The 24,160-nt window shown below is 42.7% G+C and overlaps 1 protein-coding gene across 1 annotated transcript in view; it reads left to right on the top strand.

Annotated features, from left to right (window-relative positions):
* Window positions 1–24,160, top strand: part of ptprn2 (protein tyrosine phosphatase receptor type N2) — a gene marked incomplete at both ends in the record, with an annotated part of 124,488 nt that overhangs the window by 25,377 nt on the left and 74,951 nt on the right. Inside the window, 7 exons of the mRNA XM_080050201.1 lie at window positions 187–437; window positions 2,880–3,321; window positions 3,442–3,738; window positions 3,954–3,994; window positions 4,549–4,946; window positions 7,880–7,966; window positions 14,156–14,235. Coding sequence (XP_079906327.1) covers window positions 187–437; window positions 2,880–3,321; window positions 3,442–3,738; window positions 3,954–3,994; window positions 4,549–4,946; window positions 7,880–7,966; window positions 14,156–14,235 — 1,596 coding nt within the window. The remainder of the gene's footprint in view (window positions 1–186; window positions 438–2,879; window positions 3,322–3,441; window positions 3,739–3,953; window positions 3,995–4,548; window positions 4,947–7,879; window positions 7,967–14,155; window positions 14,236–24,160) is intronic.

The following is a 24,160-nucleotide window of genomic DNA, read 5'->3' as shown; positions in this document are numbered from 1 at the left end:
ATACATTTATTTAATTGTGTACCAGTCATTCTTGTCATTGCATTTGATGGCGTTCTCGGAAGCAGCGAAAAAGTCTGTTAAAGTACATTTATCCGAGCAATCGAAAAGCAATCAGCCTCTTCCAGGTATATTTTCATTTATTCTCCAATTTATTAAAAAAGACCACCATGTCCTCTGTGTTTCCAGGTTTGACATGGCAGGATGATATAACTCAGCAGGTCATCTCTAGAGAGCTCTCCAAGCTGAGGAAAATCCCCCTCCGCCACCAGGCCTCACCTCCGAGCCCTCTGACTGCCTACGGGAGCTCCAGAGATAGGAAGCCCACGCAGGCCGAGCTGAGCAGACACCTTCAGCAGTACCTGACAGGCCTGAACTTCCTGTCACAGTCTGAGTTTGACGGTCAACCAGGGATCCAACAACAGGGACCGAACTTTCTGGTAAGAGTCTCATACACTGTGAACTTGTAGCAGTTGATGACATGAGTGGGTTGGACAGGTGGGACAAGTTTTATCTATGCTATTTACAGATGAATTTTCAGGCAAGAGTGGCATGGTGCATGATTTTGCACATGAAGGTTGGTTTTCTTTTCACAATGAGTGCTAAGGCCTTCCGTGGCAGGCAGCTTTCTAAAGTTTTATTGGAAAATAAACCCTGTTGGTGTCATCAGGGTTATCTCATTACTTTATACCAGAAAGACACTTACAAACTGGAGGTGTATGGTCTAAAAGAAAAAAAAAATGATAATAAAAAAAGGAATAATTCTAGCTACTTTTATTATCTGTCGGTGGCAGCCTTGAATTTAAAGAAAGTGACACATATTAAATAGCTGGAGTAACTTTAAGAAATCTCTTGTTATTATATAGTCTCAAGCTAATATTTGTCTCATACCCAACATATCTCTACACGCAGTGAAATGTTTGTTGAGCCTTTATAAGATAGGAATAATAATGTGCAAATATTATATAAGGTGCGAATATTGAAGGGATGCAGGGAATATGTGGAGGTCAACATCAGCGCTGTAGTTTATCAGGATCCCTGGCAGTGTCTGTATAATATCATAATGTAAACTTTTGGTTGGAGGTTTCAGAGTTGAGGCAAGAAATTTTTTCCGCAAAGTAAACAAAAAAAGAAAGGAAAATGTTTTTCTCTTCTGCAAATTTATGGAAAGGGCCTCTTCCTATTCCCTTTCAGTCTGTATGTCTTTTGCAGGGGGTCGCCCTCTTGTCCCTTCAGCGCTTTTGTTTCTGGCATTCTGTCTTCCCCTCCCCTCTCCCGCTGAGCACGGACCCTATTACACAAAGATCTCCCATCACCTCTTTACATTATTCAACCCTCATATTTAGGGTGGGACCCCGGCTTTGTGTGAAATGAGCCCGGCATCCTTCCTCGCCGAGCCGCTGCCTGCTGCTGTGTCAGTGCAGCCATAATGCAAAGTTGAAGAGTTCAGGACCTTCCTTATTGATGAGATGAGGTCCTTTGTTGTGTAGTGTGATGGAAAAAGGCAAACATGGTTAGCATGAATGGCAGAGCACCCCCGTTTCGCTGTGCTAATGCCATTATGGCCCCTCAGTATGCCGGGCTCGGAGAGATTGACATTTTCTCTATATACATTTTGAAGGACAGAAAAAGGCACCAAGGGAGATAGCTAGTATTAGTGCAGCAGGGACATGGATAATAATGCTGCTCACTGGATCGAATATACTGTAGGCTCTATTGAAGCGTGGGATCTTATCATGCAGAGGAGAGGAATAATTTATTTTCCTCACAAAGAAAATAAAGAATATAACCACACATTTTGGTGCCAACAATCAAAGGAGTACAATGCCAAATGGTTTAAGGCCCCGGATGTCTGTGTAACACGTAATTCATCATGTGTCAAATACAAACTCATATGGCTAACTCTGGAATCAGATGACTTGTACATTTTTTTCTCTTTAGATAAGGGGTTGCTGCTATTTCTCTGACAGTCGGGATGTGCTTCTAAAGTTTGTGGTGTGTTGTGGAAATGCATGAAATTACTCTTTGAGCGACACTATCTCATCTGTGATTTCCATAATGTAATTTCCAAGGGCAGTTGTCTCTGATCTCAAATCCCTATTCATATCCTGTCCTGTCTAGTCAAGCCCAGGTTGCTTCTCTTTTTATACCAAGGCCTGTCACAACAATGCTGACCCAGCACAACCCATTTAATGCTCTACTGCAGAGCTGAAGTCATGGCTGAAGATTAATCATGAATCTTGTCACTTTAGCATTTTGGAAATAAACAAAACAAAGTGTCTACATCCATGCTAGCAGCGCTGTGGGGCTGTGCCATGGACCTATACAGATATGCTTGTACAGGGGGTTATGCTAAGTGCTAACTTTTGCATTCCAAGGTGTTCACAATGATGCTAACATGCTGATGCAGGTAGTCTATCACGTTTATGTCGGTTTATGTTCACTATTTTAGTTGAGGGTTTTAGCTAATTAGCACTAAACACAAAGGGTTTCTGAGGCTTATGAGAAAGTCATTGGTTTGGGTATGTGGTCATAGATAATAATAAAAAAAAATTCAATAAAGTGTAAACCTTGTAGTGTAAGAGTAAAGGTCTAGGGTATCACCAAATCCATTAGAGATAAATTATCAGGTTATCATTAATGTATGTTCAAATTGTCAATACAAACAAGTCAATAGCTGTTGAGATATTTAAATATAAAGGTGGCAGTGGTTCAACAAGTAGCCCATTCTCTTAGATACATCAATGTCTGTTTTTCAACTTAAATCAATCCAACAGTTGATGAAATGTTTCAGTCTGGAACAAAGCGGCCTACCATGAGCCATTCTCAGAGTCACAGCCAAGCATAAATGATGTTTGACGATTGGCCGTTTTGTGTTGCAGAATGAAGACATCAAGTCTGATTTTGAGCCCAGTCGGTCCAAACCCCAGCAGGGCTGGAAGGAGACCACTCTCTACAGCCTTCATAAGGGAGATGGTCAACCTCCACTCACCAAAGTCTTCACCCAGAGTGGAGAGGGCAGACACCCCAAGCTGAGTACAACCTACTCGGACCGGGACCCTGCAAGTAGCAAACTGCTATCCAGCCAGCTGGAACGGCTTCTTGCCCAGGTACCGAGCACCCAGCAGGGCCCCCCGCGTGGCAAAACTCCATGGCCCAAAGCAAAGATGAACTATCTCAGCTACATACAGCCTGCTCAGAGTGACCAGGCAGAGCCCCTGTCTCAGGTGGCCTCCAAAACCCAAAGGCCTGAGCTAAACCGGCTTCTGCTCAAGGCCGGCTCAAACCGACTGCCCGCCAAAGAGCCTCTCAGTAACGTGGATGGTAAAATCAGCTTAACGAGATAGCGTTTTTGATATTCCCACTTTAGCTTTTATATTTGGAACCCAACTTTTGCTTGTTATCAACATCAATTAAGTCAATATCCCTTTTGTTTCTGTCCAGAGCGATTCATCCAGAACATGGTGAGCCAGCTGGGAAGGCACAGCATCAACATGGAAGCTCTGATGGGCAAAGACCTGGAGCAGCTGGCGGGGGTCATCACAGGAACGCTGCAGGAGGTGCATGAGCAGCGGCCCGGGGTCGGGGCCAAGCCAGGGCCGGGAGAAACTGACTCCAGGGGGGGGACCCAGGGTAACATGGGGCCACTGGCAACCATGAAACTCAATCAGGACCCAGACCTGAAATCAGACAAATGGCAGAATCTAAACCAGAAAGACACACTGAGAATGAAAGAGCAAGGTGAGCGTTCCTTCTGTATGTGTTCATAAGAGTACAGTATAATGCTCCTAAATTAATAAATGCTTTAATGATCCTTTGTTTGTATTAATCCTGCAAAATGTAATTTTGTCTTTCATTTTGAGTCATAACGGTGTTATTTTTTCCTTTGCTAAATACAAAAGAGAACTTGAGTTTTCATACACAATCTGCTCACATGCGTTGTGTTTTGTTTCCAGGCCAACAAATAGACGCCACAGACAAAGAGCCCGTTGACAAGGTGAATTTGAAATTACTCTGCTCAACCAACAAATTGGTTTCTCGGGGAGCGAGACATGTCCAGACTTACACTTTTGGAAAGATACTTCAAAAAGAAATGATTTGAAAGTTGTGCCGACTATCATTCGCTCTTAAATAATTAAAACTCGAAAGCAAACTCCCGACCGCAGGAATCTTCTCAAATTCATCAGTTTTGTCTAACATCAATAATTTTATTAAATTATACTTTAGAAGCGATGCGAATGAAAATAGTTTGCCCAAGTCTTTTGTTTAGTAAGTGAGGAATGCCTCTCAGATAATGCTTCTTCTTTAACCATTTGTAAGCAAAAGGAATGTCATCAGACCTTGTAACAGCCATCAGACATACAGTACAAATTTCAGTGAATGAAACATGAAACACAAATTCTTCCTTTTTAATTATAGACATTTAGTAGGGTATTAAGCTATGAATAAATCTTTCTGAAAACTTAAATTAAATTATTAAAGTCATATAGCTATAGGTAAAAAAAAAATCCTTCACTATTCTAATGAGATCTTTTTTTTGCCCCAACACAGCATGATGCCTTCTTCTCCAAGCTGCTTGACTACCTCAACCTGGAGCACTTTGGTGACGCTCCAGAGGTTGACGTTGGGCCTCCACCTCCAGCTCCCCTTCAGAAAATGGCGGGACTGGAGAACGTCCAGAGCCGGACCACGCTGGGCCAAGTTCCCCTTTCCCACCGCTGGGAGGGGCAGAAGACCCCGGCCGTGCCCGCCAAAGAGGGCTCCACCCTGCGGTTAGCTGCCGGTCCACAGAGGCCTGACCCTCAGCTAGAGACAGCAGGGAAACATCAGCAGGAGGAGCCGCACAAGCAGGACATGAGAGTCAAAACTCAGCTGGTCCACGTGGCGGTGAAAGAGTTCTCCAGCAGGGGCAAGGACAGACACTTTGGCTACATTATCACCGGCAAAGAGTGAGTGGGATTCAGACATATTATTATGTATTGATAGTAGAGAGGTCAGATTGTGATAGGATTTGTACATTTATTATTAATTTATTTAAGGATCAATCTTGTGAAATCAGGTGTTTTTTTTATCAGGATGTTTAGGCATTGTATTCTATTAGTGTGTGTTATTTTGTGGTGCTTGGTCGGTGTCTTCCTGTTGAGCTTCTTGTATTTGCATAAAGGTCCCTCTATAGGGAAGAGTCTTACAATCTAGTTAGTCTTTAAATGGTGTTGTATTTGTCAATGATATGTTCTTGTCCCAACAAAACTAAAACCTAATAACTGAATAAAATAAAATAAAAAAAACAGCATTGCATTATAATCGAGAGAGGAGCTGTGGCAGCTGTCCTTGATAACATTACAGATACAGACTTCAATGAGTTGCACTAGTATTAACTGTTGAAAACAAGACAGTAACCCACACTAGATTGATCTACTGTACTTCCAAAACCTATTTTATGTCAGGCGTTGTCCTCGAGAACCCATAAACACAAAGCATCACTGAACGCGTTGTTAATGCCACTCTCATTCTTAAGTAGTTGTTATCAACTGACTTGACTGTGTTGCTCATTGCTTCTGGTTATAGTTTATTGCTCCACTCAGCAGTTGTCAGCCTGTACCGTTGGACCTGTTTCAGGGCAAATTGGTTTTACATACCTTAATACCGAGCATATGTCTGCTTTGTTTCGCTTACTTAAAACTGCCTTTAAGAGACGCAATTTCTGTCAAAACCACCCACGTACTCATGTCTTTATGGAAAAGAATACCGTTGTTTGAAATCCTTAGTGTGTGCTGCACCTGATTACAATGGCAGGGATGATAAATCCCTCAGCGTGTAGGTATTACGGTGCCGTAATACAGCTTTAATGATGATACTTTGTCAGGAAGGGTAGCCAAGTGTTCTCTCTCTCTCTCTCTCTCTCTCTCTCTCTCTCTCTCTCTCTCCCTCCCTCCCTCCCTCCTTCCCTCCTTCTCGCTCACCTCTCAGTCAGCTAAGGCTCAGCAAAGATAAGTTCCTATCGACTGTGTGTCTTCGCCCCTGGCCTTCTCTCAAATCCCTTTATGGCGTTATCAAGTCCGGTGTCAGTGGGTTGTCCTTCACCCGTTCAACAGACGAAAGGCTCATAAAAGGTCTGACGGGCACAATCTTCTTCACCTTATTGCCACACATATAGAGACGCAGATTAAGACGTAAACGCACAATATAGTTGTATAGTGTGTGTGTGTGTGTGTGTGGCGCTGGAACTAAACAGGTGACCTTCTGAGTGAAATATCCTCACCACCACCACCACCACCACCTCCTCCTCCTTCTCGTCTACCCTTAGCCCCCCCTGAGCGGACACCTACAGTTGTCCTATAGACGCGTCTGCAGTTGCTGCAAACCTCATGATTGCACGTTTGTTATCCGCCAGCTCCTTTCGCACCATGCAGTGAGGGCTACGCAAACCTGCTTATCTGACAGCTCCTGACATTGTGTTGGTGGTAGTGGGGGGTTTGGGGAATAGGCAGAGGGAGGGGGTGGGGGAGGGGATAGGTATGGATGGAAGAGAAGGAGACAGAGAGAGAAATCCAAGGGGAAAAGTGCTAGCATCAACAACCAAGTCAGCGACAATCACCGCAGAGGGGTGCAAACGTGTCTGGAATTCGCTCCGGCGAATCTTTAACTTTCAAAAAAAAGTGAGCCACCCACCCACTCTCTCAAAGGTGGAGTGATTCAGAAGCTCATCATGCACAGTACACTCTGTAAAAACGCTGCTGTATTGTGGTCTGAAATACAGGCTAAACAATACAAATACCTTTATACGTTTTTACCTGGAATTTGTCAAATAATTGCACCTTTTTGTAACTTGAGAGGATGGGCGAGTGTCTGTAAACATATAACAGATAATGCACTCAGTACCCAGTGCTGCGTGGAATTGGCTCCATGTTCCTTTCACATTCACATTCAATGGAGTGGCAACAAAATTCGAACAATGTCTCGTTGTGATCCATGACTTTTTGGTCGCATGTCACCTTGCAGGCACTTGGCAGTCTCAGTGATTCCAGGTTAAGCTGTCAGCAATAAAGAAGCTTTCTATCTTTCTATGTGTGTGTGTGTGTGTGTGTGTGTGTGTGTGTGTGTGTGTGGTGGGTGTGTGTTTGTGTGCCCTTCTCATTTCCTCCATCCTGCGCGTCGGCCTGCAGATTGCCTTTGTTTGGTCTATTTCCTTGGCGATTTACTCTCCGAGTGAGAGAGCGGCCACGGACTGAGCCAAGATGAGGCATGGCTTTATCAGACCACCATTACACTTCACCTCCATCCCATTTGCACCTTATTATTCTCATCTCACAGCCAGGGAGTGTGTGTGCCCTGCCCGTGTGTTTGTGTACTTTGTGTCATCGTGTTTTACTTTGAGCATGCATGCGTGTGTGTGTGTGTGTGTGTGCAAGCGGGGGAAAGAAGGTGAACGTAGGCGAGGAAAAAGAAAGATGGGAGAAGGGAAAGGGAGAGAAAGGCACGTCCATATGATACAGCCATTACACCTCATGCCGGTTCCATTTGCACCTTATTGTTTGTCTCATCGCTGGAAAAAAGCAGGTGATTTACCAAGCCTGAAGAGGCAGCTGATCCCTTTTCCCTTGGACCAGCCCTTTGTGTGTGTGTGTGTGTGTGTGTGTGTCTGTGTGTGTGTGTGTGTGTGTGTGTCTGTGTGTCTGTGTGTCTGTGTCTGTGTGTAGTGCATCCATTCAAACAACCGTAGCTTTTGCTTGTGTGCAATGACCCATTTGTGGGTATGAATTGCGGCAGTGTCTCCCACGAAAAAATAGCATTTTAACGGCTGAACAGCTGCATGTATCTTGTATGGGGTATGAAACTCCAAAAAACGTGACGCCCAACTGTGTCTGTGTCTCTCCCCCAGCTCCCTCACCAGTACCCAGGGCTCGGACCTGATGGAGCGGCTGACTCAGAGGCTGAACCTCCATGCCACAGACCTCACCCAACTCTCGTATGTACAGACACAACCGCACAAGCACCCACAATGTCACAAACGATACTGTTTGCAATAAAGGATAATTGGCCACATTCAAAAGCATTTGAAATCGTTTTGTTCTTCCATGCCTTTTGAGTTCGGAGAAACAGAGTGAAGGTTGTCCAGAAGCCGCAAGGACTGTTTGTGTGCGGCGGAGAAAAAAAAAACTGCTCCTCACTGCCAAAGACTGTGGGCGTTTGTTGTTCTTCTGACCTTTTGGAGTGTTTGACTTTGCACAGGGGGAGAGAAATCAGGCCCAATTACCTCCGGACACATACTGATGTCTCCATTGTATTCAAAAACACTGCCTCATTGCCATTGTCACTGTACGCCGCGTCAGAAAGGGAGCAGCCAAAGCAATCAAACTAGTTTCAGTTAGATGATGAGAGACAGAAAGGGAGAAGCAGCAGCACATATATCCGGAGCTACAGGTATAGAGACAGTGGTTAATATATTGATGAGTGGGCGAACTGTCCTTGAACCCTGGGCTGGTTCTGTGCTCGTACCACGGATGGACTTGAACATTTGGTGTCAGGGCCATGTAGAAGGCAGAGGAGATGTGTTCGCCCTAAGATCTGACAAGCCTTTCATTGCGCTCCTGCAGGTAGAAGTGAAGTCTGGGTGGTTGGGTAACACCCCAGCAGCATATGAACACCAAAGAAAGAGCCAGTGCACTGCGGTCTGCAGCTGCACTGAAACCCGTACATAGAGATGATTATGGCAGGCTGAGTCAATAGCTACCGAGGGGGAAAGCTGTCTGACAGGACTCTGTGTGTCGACTTACGCATCGAAAACGCACACAGTGACCTCAAAATAAAATGCGACCAAGGAGACGTTCTGGTCTCCATCTTCAAATTCAATCTTTGATGGGCAGGGACACCGTGATATGTCATCATGCCGGCACTGATTGAGTTAATCTTGTTATTACACCTGTCATTTCATATCACTCAGCATCAACTCCTGATGCACAAAATGATTCATGCCTTTCGATGGGGAAGAGCCAGCGCATTTATTGCACTGTAGAAATTCATATATATATCCATGTCAAGAATAAAAAGTCACAGTACTCACTTTGAGTATATTTACTGTACATTATGTTTGGCAAATTATTACTGTGTTGTTATGATATGGGTGGAAAAGGGATCAATGACATTTGCATAATATGTACTTGACTATATATTTCAGTGGAATACATTTTTTTTGTATCATTCTACAAGATTTCTGTTGAAGTTGAATTTAAATTAATTTAATTACTTTGCTTACATTTGCAGTATTTTAAAAGATAGTGTTGTTATATATCATGATATCGATTCCAACCATTTCCCCCAGTCTTACTGATGCATTAATACAGAGGTTTCAAAATACCCCAGAATGGAAATTTTACATAATTCTGACTCCTTCTGAGTCATAACTGAGTCAAATATGAACACAGCCATGATAGGAATATTTTTAGATTTGGTGTTACTTAAACTAGTTGAGGATATCATCAACCCTGATGTCCATTGTAAATAAACCTGGTGAGAAATCATAGAAAAAAGAAAAAACTGCTTATAATGCCATTCCTTGCATAGGAATTGGGAATCATCAAGTTGTTGAGTAATCTAGTATAGTTGTCATACAGCCACATGGCTACATTGAAAACAGGAACATTGCTAAATCTTTAGTGGGACCAATTTCCCAAAATTGCAGTTGTATTTGGGGGCTCCCTCAGTGTCAGATTTTTAAACCATCTTCCTTAACGTGTGAGTGGTATATTAATGTTCTAGCTGGGATGATTAACTGCTAATCTTTAATGTATTGTGGTGTAGTTTCTTTTAATTTTGTTCGTTTATAGTGAGGAGGCAATAACAGGAGTAGGTGTATGTGTGGGAGTCTAGGGATAAAGTGAGATAAAGAGAGAGCCGTCAAATGAATGTAGTAGGCTATAAAGAACAATATTTCCCCTCAAGTATAAAGTAGCATAAAATGGGAATACTGAAGTACATTACTTGCTGCATACTATGCTTGATCACAGTGCATTACTGTAAAGCTGTTTAGCCAATGCCAAAGCCACAAAGACAGAAAAAGTCCTTTGTTGTGCTTGTTTATCACCATGTTCTTTCCTTTTACAAGGTAATGAAAGTGCATTTGTATAGATAGATAGATATAGCCGAGATGGAGGTTGTGTCTCTTGCTGTGTGGCCACGGCAGGTGAGTGTTTGAAAAGCCTCTGTCTGAATATGAGCGGCTTGAGTACGAGGGGCTGGTTCAGAGCACGCCACCTTGCTTCTCGCTCTCGCTCTGATGAGCCCTGATAGGAAGACTGGAGGAGAGATACTCCAATATGACAACATGCGGACAGAGAGGTATTTCAGACAGACAATATGAGATGAGGAGGCTCGGGTGTTTCGACATTGAGATTTTTCTCAGATGCTAAACACAGTTATGTTGGAGCCTGCACAATCAGCAGTAATCAGCACATAATATTCTACTTTTACTGAGAGATTTGAAATTGTTGTCTAAGATGATGATTAGCTGGATATGATGTGTGCACCTTTTTTCAGATGACGTAAGTGCTTTACTCGTCAGAAACACTAGGGGGAGTTGGATACACACTGACAAGCCCATCCACACACGCACACACAGACACCCTGCCAATATCCCGCCTACCATGTCTGCACACACGCACGCACGCAGACGCGCGCGCACACACACACACACCATGTCCCAGCAGCAGAGCTAATATGAAGTCCGAGCTCACACATCCGATAATACAGGAGGCAGTGTGAAGTCCTCCCGATAACTTATCTGTCTGTATCCAACTTCATCTCCAAACTGTGGTAGTGTTCAACCCCCCTTGTGTATTTAAAAGGGGTTTGTGTTGGCCTGGACAAAGAAAAAAAGAATCACGTCAGTTCAATTTTAGATGCATCGAGATCTCTGACAGAATACCTTCGGCCAGGGGAGAGGGAGGCAGGGGTAAAGATTGTGGAAATATTGACATTTACGAGAGCAAACAGAGCCCAGGTGAAGGCATTAGGAGAAGGACATATTTATTTCAGAGCTGTGTGTGTGTGTGTGTGTGTGTGTGTGTGTGTGTGTGTGTGTGTGTGTGTGTGTGTGTGTGTGTGTGTGTGTGTGTGTGTGTGTGTGTGTGTGTGTGTGTGTGTGTGTGTGTGTGTGTGTGTGTGTGTGTGTGTGTGTGTGTGTGTGATCATGTTCACAAATGCGTCGGTGCAAGGATAGGTCCGTCTGTCTGGCAGTATCGGCTCATATATTGCCCCCGGCCGAGTGAGTGTAGCAGGCTGACTGATGGTGAGTGGGTCTGGGTCATGGCACTCTGGCAGTCTGATGAATCTCTCTCTTGCAGTCACACAGTCAGAGGAAGTACACTAAAATGCATGTGTACACTTTCCAGGACATAACTGTGAAGACATGATGACGCACTGTGACGGCTTAGTGATTTAGAACTGATGGAAAGATCCCAGAAAATATACACATCTTCAGGGTCTAATAAAGAAATTATTATTATATGTCAGTCAGTCCATGTTTAAGTTTTCTATTGTATCCACCACATACAAGTGTTTTGATGTTGTTGCATGATTTAGCTCCTTAAAGCTGCTATATATATATATATATATATATATATATATATATATATATATATATATATATATATATATATATATAATATAATATATATATATAATATAATATATATAATATAATATATATAATATAATATATATAATATATATATTATATATATATATTATATATATATATAGAGAGATAAAGGTAAAGTCCCTTTGTGTGTATGAAACAGATCCCTGGTATGTTCTGTGACAAACTCTATTTACCCGCCTAGTAAAATGCTGGAAAAATCTCAAACAGCAGCATGGTTTTATTTTATTGGAAGTGAATGAGATCAAACGTGCAAAACCACCGGTAAAACATTATGAAGTGTGTCTTTTATTGAGCCCTGTGGTTTTGTTTTTCTTCAGGCAAGTAAAATAATCTGCCAGTGCAGTAAGATTATGTCCTCCTGTTTCAAATACAAATCAATGTGTTAAAACATAATTTTCCACAAATGAGGGTCGGTATTTGAACAAATGAACAAGATTAAGGTTGCAGTAGACACACACACACACACACACACACACACACACACACACACACACACACCCTAAATTCTAGACAACTGTTCAAACTCGTTTGTATTACAGAAATTGATTACTGTCACTGGGACATTTTTCACATGTTTTTACAAAATGAGACATTTGGGACTGCATAATAGACTAAACAGACTTGATCAGATGCAGATTGACAAATTGTCGATCTTTGCACAGCTCTGGCATTTTAAAAATCCTCACTAAATGGTTTTGATTTTCCTTTGACTTGCACGCTCATCCCATACGTTCATCATCAGTATGTCAGACATCAGTGTTTTATTCAAGATTTTGACAAAACTTGAGGAAAACAATCTCACTGCTGCTAAATTCCAGCGTTGAGAATTACCATGATTGGCTCATTGGGGATCTACAATTAAAGCTAAAAAAAAAAAAGGTGCCTTATTTGTTACTGATTGGCCCCAACAGGGTCTTCATCATGACATGCTTATTGTTGCCTTGTTGAATCCTGTTTTTGAAGACAGTTCTTATTGGGACCTTAAAGTCACTGTTTTTTAAATATATTATAGCAATCATGCTCTCTTTTCAACTTTAAAGTATTTGTTTTCATCTGGGATTTTAGGAGGTTTCTGTGTATACAGTTACTGGGAGTTCTCACTTGGGAGACTGTTAGGGTTGTTATATTTTACATCATGACCGACCTCAGTGACCCAAGATATTTATTGTGCCGCATGCCCATACACAGAGCAGAATACAGGCGAAGGCAGGTTACTATATGTGAATAGAAAACACTGATGACTGTACTTTGGTCTTTGACCAGATTCAAACAGAAAAGGAGAACACATGGTGATTCACATCTCTTTCAAATATCATCTTCTATCATGCATCTTATTTGTGTATCCTTTCCATTTCTTTCCAAGAAATTGGAAATGTGAGCACATATTTAAGAAGAGCAATCCATTTGACTCATCCCGTAAATAAGGGATACACATGGAATAAGATATAAGCACATTTAAGCAGTTTTTTTACCTTTCAAAGTAAAATTTCCATGATCAAGGTTTTTTGATTATTGTGTCTGAACAAGTTGTGCCACAAGACAACAGTTTATTTCAGATCCAAAGTTATTGTCAGGGATGCACCACATCCTGAAATATACATAGGCCTACATATTTTAGTTGGAGACATTACTGTCAAGGCCTCACTTTAAAGGCACTTTAAGTAAAAAGTAGCATAGCTCCCCCCACTCTCCCCTATATAGTGTGAGAAAAAAACATGAGCAAGTATTCTGCCTGTGTAGACTGGTAAATTGATTGTTAAGGTGCGAACACACTACACGCGTTACCCGCATATGCTTTACGTGCGTAACGCAGCTAAAATGTTGCTTGATCATTTTGTGTCAAAAATGGTTCTACGCGTGTAACATGCCTAGTCTCCCTCCCGATAATGTATTTCCCCTCATCAACCATGGCTGCAATCAGACCCGACACAACAGCGTGCATGTCCGCACAAAAACAACAACAACACGGCCAACAACTATGCCAAAAGACAAACTGAACAGCACAAATAGCCTAGCATTAAAACAGCATTGCATATTCACGGCAGCTACATAACAAACACAGTTACAGCAGCATCGGTGCACGGCGGCACAACATAAAGGCAAGTAGCCAACATTACCCTACCTGGCTGTGACAGGGGACTCAACCAATGGTTCCCTATGGAAAAATTGCCGATTTTATACACGTCTGTACGCGTGTAACGCGTGTAGTGTGTTCGCACCTTTATGGGAGTGTATATTTTGTCGGATGTACGTGAGACAGACTGCTGAAAACCTCCTGTGTAGACAAGCTTTCACAGTGACGTCAAAGCTAGCTGTTACCCCCTGTTTCCAGTCTTAATGCAGAGTTAAGCTAACCAACTCTTGTCTCCAGCTTTACACTTAACGGAAAGATATGAGAGTGGTATACAACCCTCGCATCCAAGTCTCAGCAATTCCTATATATTCCTTAACATTCCACTGCAAAAAAAAAAAATCTCATTCTGTGCTGTGTTTCTGCAGTGTCTTGGGTCCGGCGTTGACTTTCAGAATAGGCCCCAATCCCAAGAACGTGACTACTGCAGATCTGGTTCAAGTTGCAGGTAAGAGCCATCTATGAACCCCCCCGTCCCCCCGTCCCCTCTCCTCAATCCTTTATCACCTACCACACAATGATCCTGTTGACAACCTTCATTGCGATTCATCTCATTTTCACTTGCCAGGCCACTCTGTCACCGTCTGTGCTTCAGTAAATGAGAACACGGATTAGTCTCTTCAGATACAGTAGATAGGCCGGTGTTCATCTTGTTCAGACAAACCCCTGTCCCCAAAGAAGATTATCAACAGTGTGCAATGACAGATGACCATCAATTACAGAGAATATGAGTCTACTGCGCACACCTCTCTCCTAACCACACACACACACGCTTGCACGCACGCAAACACACACACACACACACACACACACACACACACACACACACACACTGATATAAAGTTTATAGGTCAGTTCAATTGGTCCTTTTCTTATGTGCAGGCTGACAGGTTGAAACAGGTTTGCACCAATCATTTAGAGTGTGTGCGTGCGTGCGTGCGTGCGTGCGTGCGCCAGCTATATGCACTTGTTTGATGTAGACTGATGGAGAGCTGTCATCCGAAGAAAGGAGGTTTGTCAGTATGCACTGCCTCCACTCCCCTGTTCATTGTCTGCACTCCGATCTGCCCAGGGTGTGTGTTGGTGTGTGTGTCTGTGTGTGTTGAATATGTGTTGGATGTGTGTCCATGTCCTTGCTTTGGTCGGAAATGACTTTGAGAAGCACAGCAATACTCCCAACAGTCAATATCATCCAATATCACCCCACTGGAATCAACATGGTGGTGTTGTTATTGGCTGAAATGTGTTGCTGCATCAGTTTTTCTGCGCGGCTACATTTTTTGGCACCAACTCGTTTCCTATTAGGGATGTGCTGGATGATGGCTCCACAGATACAGATTTACCGCAAGAAAGGTCGGGGCCGGGGGATTCGGCTATGCTTCAGTGGCTGTCGAGTGTGGGTTTTTGGACGTGCGTTTGTTGGAATACAGTGTGCATCTGTATGTATCCATTACCGTCATCCCACTTTTGCAATGTTTGTTTAACAAAATTACGAAATGATCAAATATTGCGGGTGCTGCAAATGTACCTCCTCTGCATGAGGTGTAATAATGTATACTGTATCTTAACCTGGCTTTATTTTTTTGCTCTTTCATCTCCATCCTTTTTCCTACTTCTTCATCTCTCTTTCGTCATCCCCCACTCTCTTGTGTGACAGACTTTGATGAGGTGGCGTGTGGTGAGAGCTAATGACAGGCGTGAGCAGGGGCTGAAATGTCAGACCAAATGTTAAGTCAACATGATTATCAGCCTGACCCATGTTGATGAATTATGAATAGAGCCCACCTGAATAGTTATTTGTAAAAGTCGACCAAAAGGAGCTTATCAAACTAGTAATGGTTCAGATGCATTGCCGTGGTGGTTCAATCCTGAGTGAAAATGTAAAATAAAATGGCACTTTGAGATAGCCGAGTGGTTAAATCCGCTTTCTTTGGAGCGACATGGGTGCCTCCACTGACCTTAGAACAAATCCTGCTCGAGCTTTATCTCCAGTGCCCCCCTTCTGCATTTTTGCCCGCCTCCATTTCCACCACACTGTGAAGTGGAGTGTACTTCCCACTCTCATCCTGATATTAATAAAAGCCTTGTAAAGAGAAAGTAGACATTTTTTTCAGTCTTTCCAAACCTTTTCTAGCTATGTTCCATCTCCAAAATATGCATGTATGGCATTGGATTCAATTCCTCGTGGCAATGACAGTGATTTCAAAGCGGTAACCAGGTTTTAGGAATCTGAAAATCAATCTGACACCCACATGCAGTGGCCACCTGGGTAATCCTAGCTGACCACTGCCTTATGTGTGACTGTGCATTAATAGCGTGGCCGCTTAATGAACTCATCAAAGCCCCTGCTGTATCCCGCACTCAACCTGCTGCTGAGAGTCTGCACAGCATGTCTTATAGCAGTCTTTAAAGTAAAAACTAAAAAGGGGAAAAGGCTGTGAATGTTCAACAGAAGAACACTTCTTTATAACTGATTAATAATCATTGATTATATTGTAAATAGGAGAACTATTGATATAGTACCTTTCAGATTTCGAAAAGTGCTTAACAATAAACCAAAAGCTAATTAAATAAAAACAGCTATTTAATGCATGCAGGGCTTCAAACCTTATCACAAGAATATTGAAATTGATTCAGAATAAAATAAGTGTTACATGAAACCTCTTTTAGGACTTGGTAACCATGTGTTAGTAAGCATGTTCATATTAGCTAGCTGTTGGGACATAATAGGCCTGAGTTGAGCGGTGTTGCTCAGGTGGTAGAAACTGGAGCGAACCAAACGATTTCATGCTCTTCAAGACTCAAGGACTTTAACGTGAAAGGAGAAGAAAACCAAGTCTGACTTTTTATGTGAAGACAATTTTGTGAACTTTTGAGGCTTAAACAAACACATTATAATTGAATATCGTCTGCATAGAAATAACGTATTATCTGCCTGAAAAGAAGCATGCTAACAGAATTGGACCAAACACTTTATTTAAAAAAAATGTATTCAGTGATATGTATTGTGTTTGACAGAGAAAATAAAGGAATTCTCACATTTAAGAGGCTGTTAGTAGCAAATGTTCAGGGTTTTTTGCTTGAATGTATTAAACACCTAATCAAATAAATCATCAAAATTGTAGTTGATTCATTTTCTTTTGACTAACGGCTGATTGCTTCAGTGCTACTTGGGATTTTATATTTCACTCTTGAAATGCAACAACATATTATTTTTATTATTTTTAACTTTGTTGTTGATTATCTTTTGAAATAATACAACAATTGTTTGGTCCGTAAAATGTCAGGAAAAAAATAAAAGTTCTGAGAGGCCATGAATTTTCCTGTTGGAAAACTACTTGAAATGAATTGAGATGCAAATGTTTGGTTCATATATGTTGTACTTATACATACAGTACATACTGTAAATTCACATTCAGATGCATCAACATATAATAAACGTTCACTGGCATAACCTTGACTGTTCTCTGCAGGGTCTGAAGGAGGTTAACATGGCTCCGCTACATTCTGCTGTCCATCTATCTGCCCATCAGTTCTATTTGATGTGTTCAATAGACTAAGAATAGACAAAAGAGACTCGGTTGAAAGGCATGGACAGTATAGAAGAGATTTGATAACTCATTGAAAAGCATCTTTTGGGCAGCAGGTTCTTAGCGGCTGTGTGGTGAAAGGCCTGCTGGGAGGTCTGACTGTATTAGTGGAGGTAGAGGCTCTTGTGTTCTGCTCAACTGGAAAACCGCAGGACAAAGACCTGCACTGCCTAATCCCTGCTCGGCTGCAAAACAAAAGAGAAAGCTGCTGCTTTATCAAAACTACAAGGAATTCTGTGTGTCCGTGTTTCTGTGCCCGTGTGTGCGGATGTGTGCGTGTGTGTGTGTGTGTGGGTGTGTGGGTGTCTGTGTGTGTATGTGTTTTGCAGCTGTGTTCACGCTGTGCCAAGAAAATGATTTATTCAATATTTGATGAAGTGGCAGCCAAGCTGTTAAGACCAATGCTGAAATGTGTTAGTAAGAACTCTACTTTTTGTGCCTTCTTGCTTCCTCTCAATCTCAACGTGATTTCTAAACATGTAAATCACCTTCAGTTGGGGGAAAATTGGAACTGCCAGATTTGCTTTTGCTGCAGCATTTTGTAGCTGCCGATGGATTTGATCCACTCACTGTTTCCACTCACTGTTTCCACTTACCTGTTTGTGCACTTCACAGTGAGTAGGTGGATTTAGGGTGTTTTTGCCTTTCATCAAGTGTCTGTAATTACATCCCGTCATTATTTATTTCAATTGATGGTATGGATGTGTTTTGATCAATCCTTATTTTCAGGCCTCCTAATGCATGTTTCGGTTGCCATCCCTCCTCGGGCCACTGTTGACCCACTGTGGTCAAGGATGGCCAGGTCAAACACCAATGGCGAGTGAGTGCATAATGTGTGTGTTAAGAGAGGCTGGTATGTGGTGGGTGGGGAGCAGAGTAAGGACACCTCTATTGTCTTGGCTGTCACGGCTGGGCGACCCCAAAGCCCCTCGGAGGCCCCCAAAGGCCCCAGAGGCCAGGCCAAAGCAATGAGTCCGCGGGCCCCCAGGCCGTGAGAACCCCGGCCTTGGTCAATGAGCGCTGGGAGCCTGGGGACCCTGGGAGCAACTGGCTGGGCCATCTGGACCAGAGAGCAGAGACCCTGACACACGGCTGTCACCCGAGGGAGACACGCAGAGACATGGACGTAGACAATGTCGGCCCCCATGTTTCTGCCCCTGCTTCTGTCTCTCCGTTTCTCTCTCTCGCACGCACGCACGCACGCACGCACGCACGCACGCACGCACGCACGCACGCACGCACGCACGCTCGCTCGCTCGCTCACTCACTCACTCACTCACTCACTCACTCACTCACTCACTCACTCACTCACTCACTCACTCACTCACTCACTCACTCACTCACTCACTCACTCACTCACTCACTCACTCACTCACTCACTCACTCACTCACATATAAGTGACAACAGAAAGGAGATTGCGGTAATGTAAGAAGGAAGATGTTGAGATAATTCCCTGGTATTTTCTGATAAAGCTACTACTCTACTGCACTACCTAAAATGAGCAAATATTAACCAAACTTAAAAGATAGCAGAAACTGTGAATTAAAGTTTGATTTCATTCACTTCTGTTATAAATATTAATATAAGAGTTGGATGCATCAAGATAAAGAGTTGCTGGCATCAATTCTCTAGTTGGATGCGGTTACAGAAGAAAAAATGCAACAAAATTGCATACTGAGAAAAGCGTCAGTTAAAACTCAAGCAAAAACTATTTGGCATTTATGTTTGTTTCATGTATTTATATGAGGACGCCTCCTCATTGCCCTACACAGATGTAATGTTCTCATCAGTTTCTTCGCCTTTATTTATCTTTAGGTCACATTCCTCTTCTTTAAAATTAGCATCAAAACAGATGGATGGACACACACTTAATGAGAAGTACATCATAATGCGGAGAGTGGAGGGACTTTTCTACCTTGGGAGTAGATCTGAAATGTACTCTGCCCACACTATGTCCGTTGTTTTCTTCTGAAAACATTAGAGAGCCAACCTAAATATAACTGAGTTCATTTTCTATCTTCTCGATTCGTCTCTGCCAGTCTGGCTGCCTGAATCTGTCTGTCAGTCTGTTCTCTCTCCTCTGTGGGAAGACCTGGTATCTCTGATCACACATACACACTCTCCATATATATCTCACACACACCTACACACACACCTTCATACACACACACACAAACACACACACACACACACACACACACACACACACACACACACACGCCTTGGCAGACAATTCTAAAGTGAGGACATGGTAGCTGCGGCTGCATAATGGCGCTAGATACCATTCGAGTGGTGAGTGGTCGTCTTTTGCAGCTGAACAGATTTGCATAGATCTCCCACGCAGACAGAGTTGACCTTCACTCTGGCAAACACTTGTCAAAATGCCAACGATAATTACCTGCTCTCTCCGCAAACAGCACAATGGTTCATCCACCTGCATCTCAGGCGCAGAGGACGGATCTGTAGCGCAGTAGCTGCTGTTTTATTTTTTTATTTTTGGATACAGGCTTGTTTGTAAAGGTATTAAAAGCCCTGGGGGATTCCTATGTGACACAGGTGTTTGTCCGGTCTCTGATTTGATTTTGTAATATTTACTATTTGGAAGTCAGCAGGCCGCCAGCAGCTAAAGAAATAAGTGTGAATTAGATTTTTTTTCTCTATGTTGCCACCACTTTCAGGATACACATGTCCAGACACAGTGTGCATACGGCTGAAATGGAATTAGTTTTGTCAGCATGGGTTTGCTCGATCAAGAAAACATGTCAAGAAAACCTGATTTTCTTCAATACAACAGAGCTAGGCGGCGTCTGTGTCGGATGCCTGTTTGTCTGTGTGTTCATGCCTTAACATCTGTATCAATGAGCATAGAGGTCAGAAAAACAACCCTGGTTCCTCTAGCTCCCTCTCCCCCTCACCCCCTCTCTCCCTGGGCACTCCCCTCTCTCTCTCTCCCCTCCTCATCACGGACTGCCCTCCGTGGTTGAGTGCTTGAATGTGCTCAGTTCGGTGATCAAAGTCTTCCACGGTCTCTTCTCCTCCATCGCCCCTGGCTCTGCTGTGTATGTGAGAAAGTGTGTGTGTGTGTCTGTGTGTGTGCCTGTGCGTGTGTGTGCACGCGTCATCCAGCTACAAGTATATGCTCTCAGTCGTCTTAACCGTCATTCTCGCTATCTTCTTTCAGTCTCAGTAGTACGCTGCAAGGCTCCTTTGCATCATCTTCCCGTCTGCTAGAGGGCACACACACACACACACACACACACGCACGCACGCACGCACGCACACACACACACACACACACACACAAGCACACAAGCACACACATGCACACTTACTCACTATGATGCTTATTGGATATGGCACATCTCACTTTTCCGTCTTCTTTAACATTTTATGCATTGTTGATCTCAGATACTTCAGCAATCTCTTGCAATAGGTAAAGTGCAATTTATTCACCCAACACTTGCACGCCGTGTGTGCGTGTGTTGGCTTGCTGCAGGATGCTAGATAACCAGTCGTATGAGTCACAGTAGACCACTAAGTATTTTGCCTTGTTTTTGTGGAAACTTTTTTCGTCTTTAGCGGGGGTGTCAGATGTCTTTTTAATTCCAAGGTCAAAAGGCTACATATCCTTTTGTCTGTATTTTTTTGTCTTGTTTTTTTTACTGCTAGTGCCACCTCTAGTGCCTCCGGGAGTAGAAAAATATCTGAAACTGTCAAATGCAGCTATTAAAAATGCTTTAAAAGATGCCTTATTTTGCTGGAAATGTGTCTAGAACATCCAGTTTTAATCCTTGTGCCTGGCCCACAGAGAGAGAGAGCGAGAGAGAGAGAGAGAGAGCTTACGTTGGCCACTGATGCTTTGTGCTGCTCTCACAGAAAAAGGTGTCATGTGGAAACATTTGCTTTTGTGTTGAAGGTCCAAAGCGATGAATTGGGCTGTGTTTTACACTCCCCTTCATCCTGTTTATCCTGTTTATCCCTTTCAGTGGTGCTCTTTCCCGTTCCTTCTCTTTCCCTGAGTTCTCCTACTCTTAAGTTATTCCCGCCTCCTTTCCTTCAGTGTTATCCCTGCACCACAGTGTGTAGGGTCAGGGCTGCACTGCTCCTGTAAACATATTTACTGTGTCAACATTGCTGTTGCGAAGCAGCTGAAGACAGTAACAGGTGCCTGTCAACAGCCGGCCCAGATCTCTAGTGTATTAAAGGATCTTTGCTATAGACGAGGATTAGTGTCGCCTGGCATTGTTTGTTTGCTAATTCCATCTCCAAGGTATTTGTAGAAAATAGGCATGAATAATTGAAAGCGATTTCTAGTGGACGAAACGAAACTATCAGCGAATGGAGGGAGATTAATGAGTAGGGGGTGAAACACAACGCAAATTGGAACAACGGAGCAACCGCTCTCAGACACCCGGAGAGACCCAGAGTTCGTAAACATAAATTGAATATGCATTGTTTCATCAGGCTGGGGGGGGGGCATTGAAATAAGAAAGACGTGGATTAAAAGAAGGAATACAGCGATATGTTAAATGTGAAGTGTGTCAGAGCATGATGCTGTGGTATTAAGGTGCTTTCTCAATTTCTCAATGCTGTGCATTTTCAAATTGAATCACCATGTTATCTCTTCTCCAATGTGTTTTGATAATAATACAACTTTCTGACAGGGTTATGAATGCATTTGTACTGGTGTGTGACAGCTGATTCGGATGTTTAAGTCTTGCTAATAACTTGAACATTTAAAAACCAAAAAGATGTATCCATACACAGCTTTGGAGACCACACAACCACTGGGTAGGGTAAAAAATGATTCCAGTCATGCGCTTCATGGCCACTTTGATCATTCCTTAAATCCAGGCAAAATATGTGTTTTTTAGTTGCTATTAGTAATTAGCATCTATTAGCTTCTTTAGTCATTCAAGAAAGACAAAGAAGTTATGGGTTATAGCTGATTTTATTATGTACACTGAAAGAAAATATAGATGTGTCCTTACTACTTTATTTTTAGCATGGCAGCTATCCCTTTTTTTCTGGTTGTATTAAAGAAAAGATAATGTCGCAAATCAACCAGACTGCTACAGAAAAAGTGGATTTTTAGCCACACTCGTGCTGTGGCTCTAGGGATGGCAATTTCCATTGGCTATAGTTAGTCATTGGTAAACCACGGTCGTTCATACAGGAGAATCCCAACCACTATTGAATAGATTGTCATTCATGATCCCCAGAGGATCAATCCTAATGAAGTGATCATCTGACTTTCCCTCTAGTGCCATCATCAGCTTGACATTTGTGCTTTTGAGTGAAAGGTCTCTAAAACTATTGAATGGATTGAAGCCATACTGATGCTCCCCACATGCTGCATTGTAATAACATTGCTGTTTCCCTGGAGTTTATTTTAACACCACCAAATATCACTTTGTCCAATACTTTTGCTTAGGGCCAAATACCGGCAAAATTGCATTTTCATCATCATCCATGATTGATCATCTCTGGCTTTGAGCCATTTGAGTGTCGATGAAACGATTTTTATCTGACCAAGGACATTAACACAACCTAATTTCCAGCTGATCCACGCAGGAGACGGCTGGCAACATCACATTTTCTCTCACATGGTGGTCAACTTAACAACACAACGGCTCACTTGCTTCTTGTTTTAATGAACTGACAAAACGGCACATTTTTTGTGCCACAAAGTCATTATGATGATAAGTTGTCTCCGAGACGGTCACACATCAGAGTTTTCCGTAAAACAGCATGGGCTAAATTGTACTGACATAATTATTTACATTTCTTGTTCAATTATTTGCGCTCAAATCCTTGCCACAGCCCTGTATCTGCAGCCACCATTGGGATCTTTACGTTTTGTATTCTATGCTCCTTCCCAAACCTCATCTCCACACCTCCCACCCATCCCTCCATCTTCCCTGTCTGCACTCACACAGTGAACGCTACTCCAAGTGAGAGACCGTTTGCTGATGGCCCTCATGTCGAGAACAGCAGGTCCTTGTGCATCATGTTTGTTGAATGCACAGTGGTTTGTAGCCTTGATGGGTGCTACTTTATGAGCCAGCAGATACAAACAGCTTTGTAAATGAGTTTTCTTTCAATTCCCTGCTATGAGTCATAATTCATTAAAAGTAATACTTGCCTAATAATAATACTAACTGAAACTTTTTACCTTTTCCAACTATCAAAACATATGTAATCAGTATAACCTACCCAAACATTTCCTTGGCTGTTGGCTGTTGCAATACAGCAACCTATAAAAGTTATTTTGTGTGACTGGACAGAAGCCCACCCCCTTAAAGGTGAAGTGAGCGATATATTTATGTTACTATACGTGTTAAATTGCTCTATATTCATACACTTATACAGTATAGTGTGCGCGTTTCATACCTCCGATCTCTGTCACCCGCTCTGCATGTAATCGGCAAATAAAAATTTTCAGGGATCCCGATTGTGGTATCCAATCAGAAGAGAGAACGCTACAAACCGGCACCCGTCTCACTACCGGTGCACCCGCAGAGCGACAGATGGGTGAATGTTTATGCGCCTAGTCGCCTACAATGGCGGAGCAGGTAAAAATCCTTCGCAATGTCTGTTTTGATGGTTTTTATCATGTTTTATCACACTTATGGATCTGAGATGATGCTAGATAACTTGCTGCTTGAAGACCGCAGTGCAATGTGGTGACATAGGGGCGAGGGAGCGGACTGCTAACTGCACTCACTGACAGGAAGTTAGCTAAATTTGATATGTCTGAAATACATTTAATCAATCAATCA

Source organism: Ammodytes marinus (genome assembly GCF_949987685.1).
Source record: "Ammodytes marinus genome assembly, chromosome: 21".
NCBI lineage: Eukaryota > Metazoa > Chordata > Actinopteri > Uranoscopiformes > Ammodytidae > Ammodytes > Ammodytes marinus.
Note: the sequence above shows the minus strand (reverse complement) of the source record. Positions and strands in the feature narration are given on the sequence as shown.